Source organism: Etheostoma spectabile, chromosome 4 (assembly GCF_008692095.1).
Source record: "Etheostoma spectabile isolate EspeVRDwgs_2016 chromosome 4, UIUC_Espe_1.0, whole genome shotgun sequence".
NCBI classification, from domain to species: Eukaryota; Metazoa; Chordata; class Actinopteri; order Perciformes; family Percidae; genus Etheostoma; species Etheostoma spectabile.
This window is the reverse complement of record NC_045736.1, coordinates 2793848-2794434: the sequence shown is the minus strand read 5'-3', so window position 1 is coordinate 2794434 and position 587 is coordinate 2793848. Positions and strand designations below refer to the sequence as shown.

Sequence of the window (587 nt, the reverse complement as noted above, 5' to 3'; positions counted from 1 at the left end):
GTGTGTGTGTGTGTGTGTGTGTGTGCGCGCACACAGGGGCTTGTGGTGATGTCTGCAGAGCTGGAGGAGGTGGTTAGAAGCATCTTGACGGGTCGCATCCCGGGCATGTGGATGAAGAAGTCCTACCCCAGCCTCAAACCGCTGGGAAGCTATGTCAATGACTTCCTGGAGCGGCTCAAGTTCTTACAGGTACAGATCCCTGCCATAACGCTTAAAATCAGACATAACGTAAATTTAAAAATATCAGTCTCAAAGAAGGAGTCAATGGGGGGGTCAAATAAAAAAGAAAGGAAAATTATAGTTGCTCTGCAGCAATGGTCAGGAACAAGCATTTTGAAAACACTTGGAAGGTGTCCAAAGCGCTACGGCTGATTGGGAATAAGATGGGACCTTGTAACCTTTGGACCTTAAACTTGCAACCTTCGTGTCCAAAGGCAAGCAATGATCTCATGTGGGGTATTGCCCAGGTGTTAACCCCTCTAGCTAATGGAGGTGTTTTTTATTGAGTCTGCCTGGGTTGACCCAATAGACCTTTTTCACGGCAGACATGTTGACATGTCATAGTAGGAAAAGCACAGGTGTATTCA

At 46.7% G+C, this 587-nt stretch overlaps 1 protein-coding gene across 1 annotated transcript in view; it reads left to right on the top strand.

Moving 5' to 3' along the window:
* Positions 1-587, top strand: part of dnah7 (dynein, axonemal, heavy chain 7) — a 170550-nt gene that overhangs the window by 160439 nt on the left and 9524 nt on the right. Inside the window, 1 exon segment of the mRNA XM_032512912.1 lies at positions 37-189. Coding sequence (XP_032368803.1) covers positions 37-189 — 153 coding nt within the window.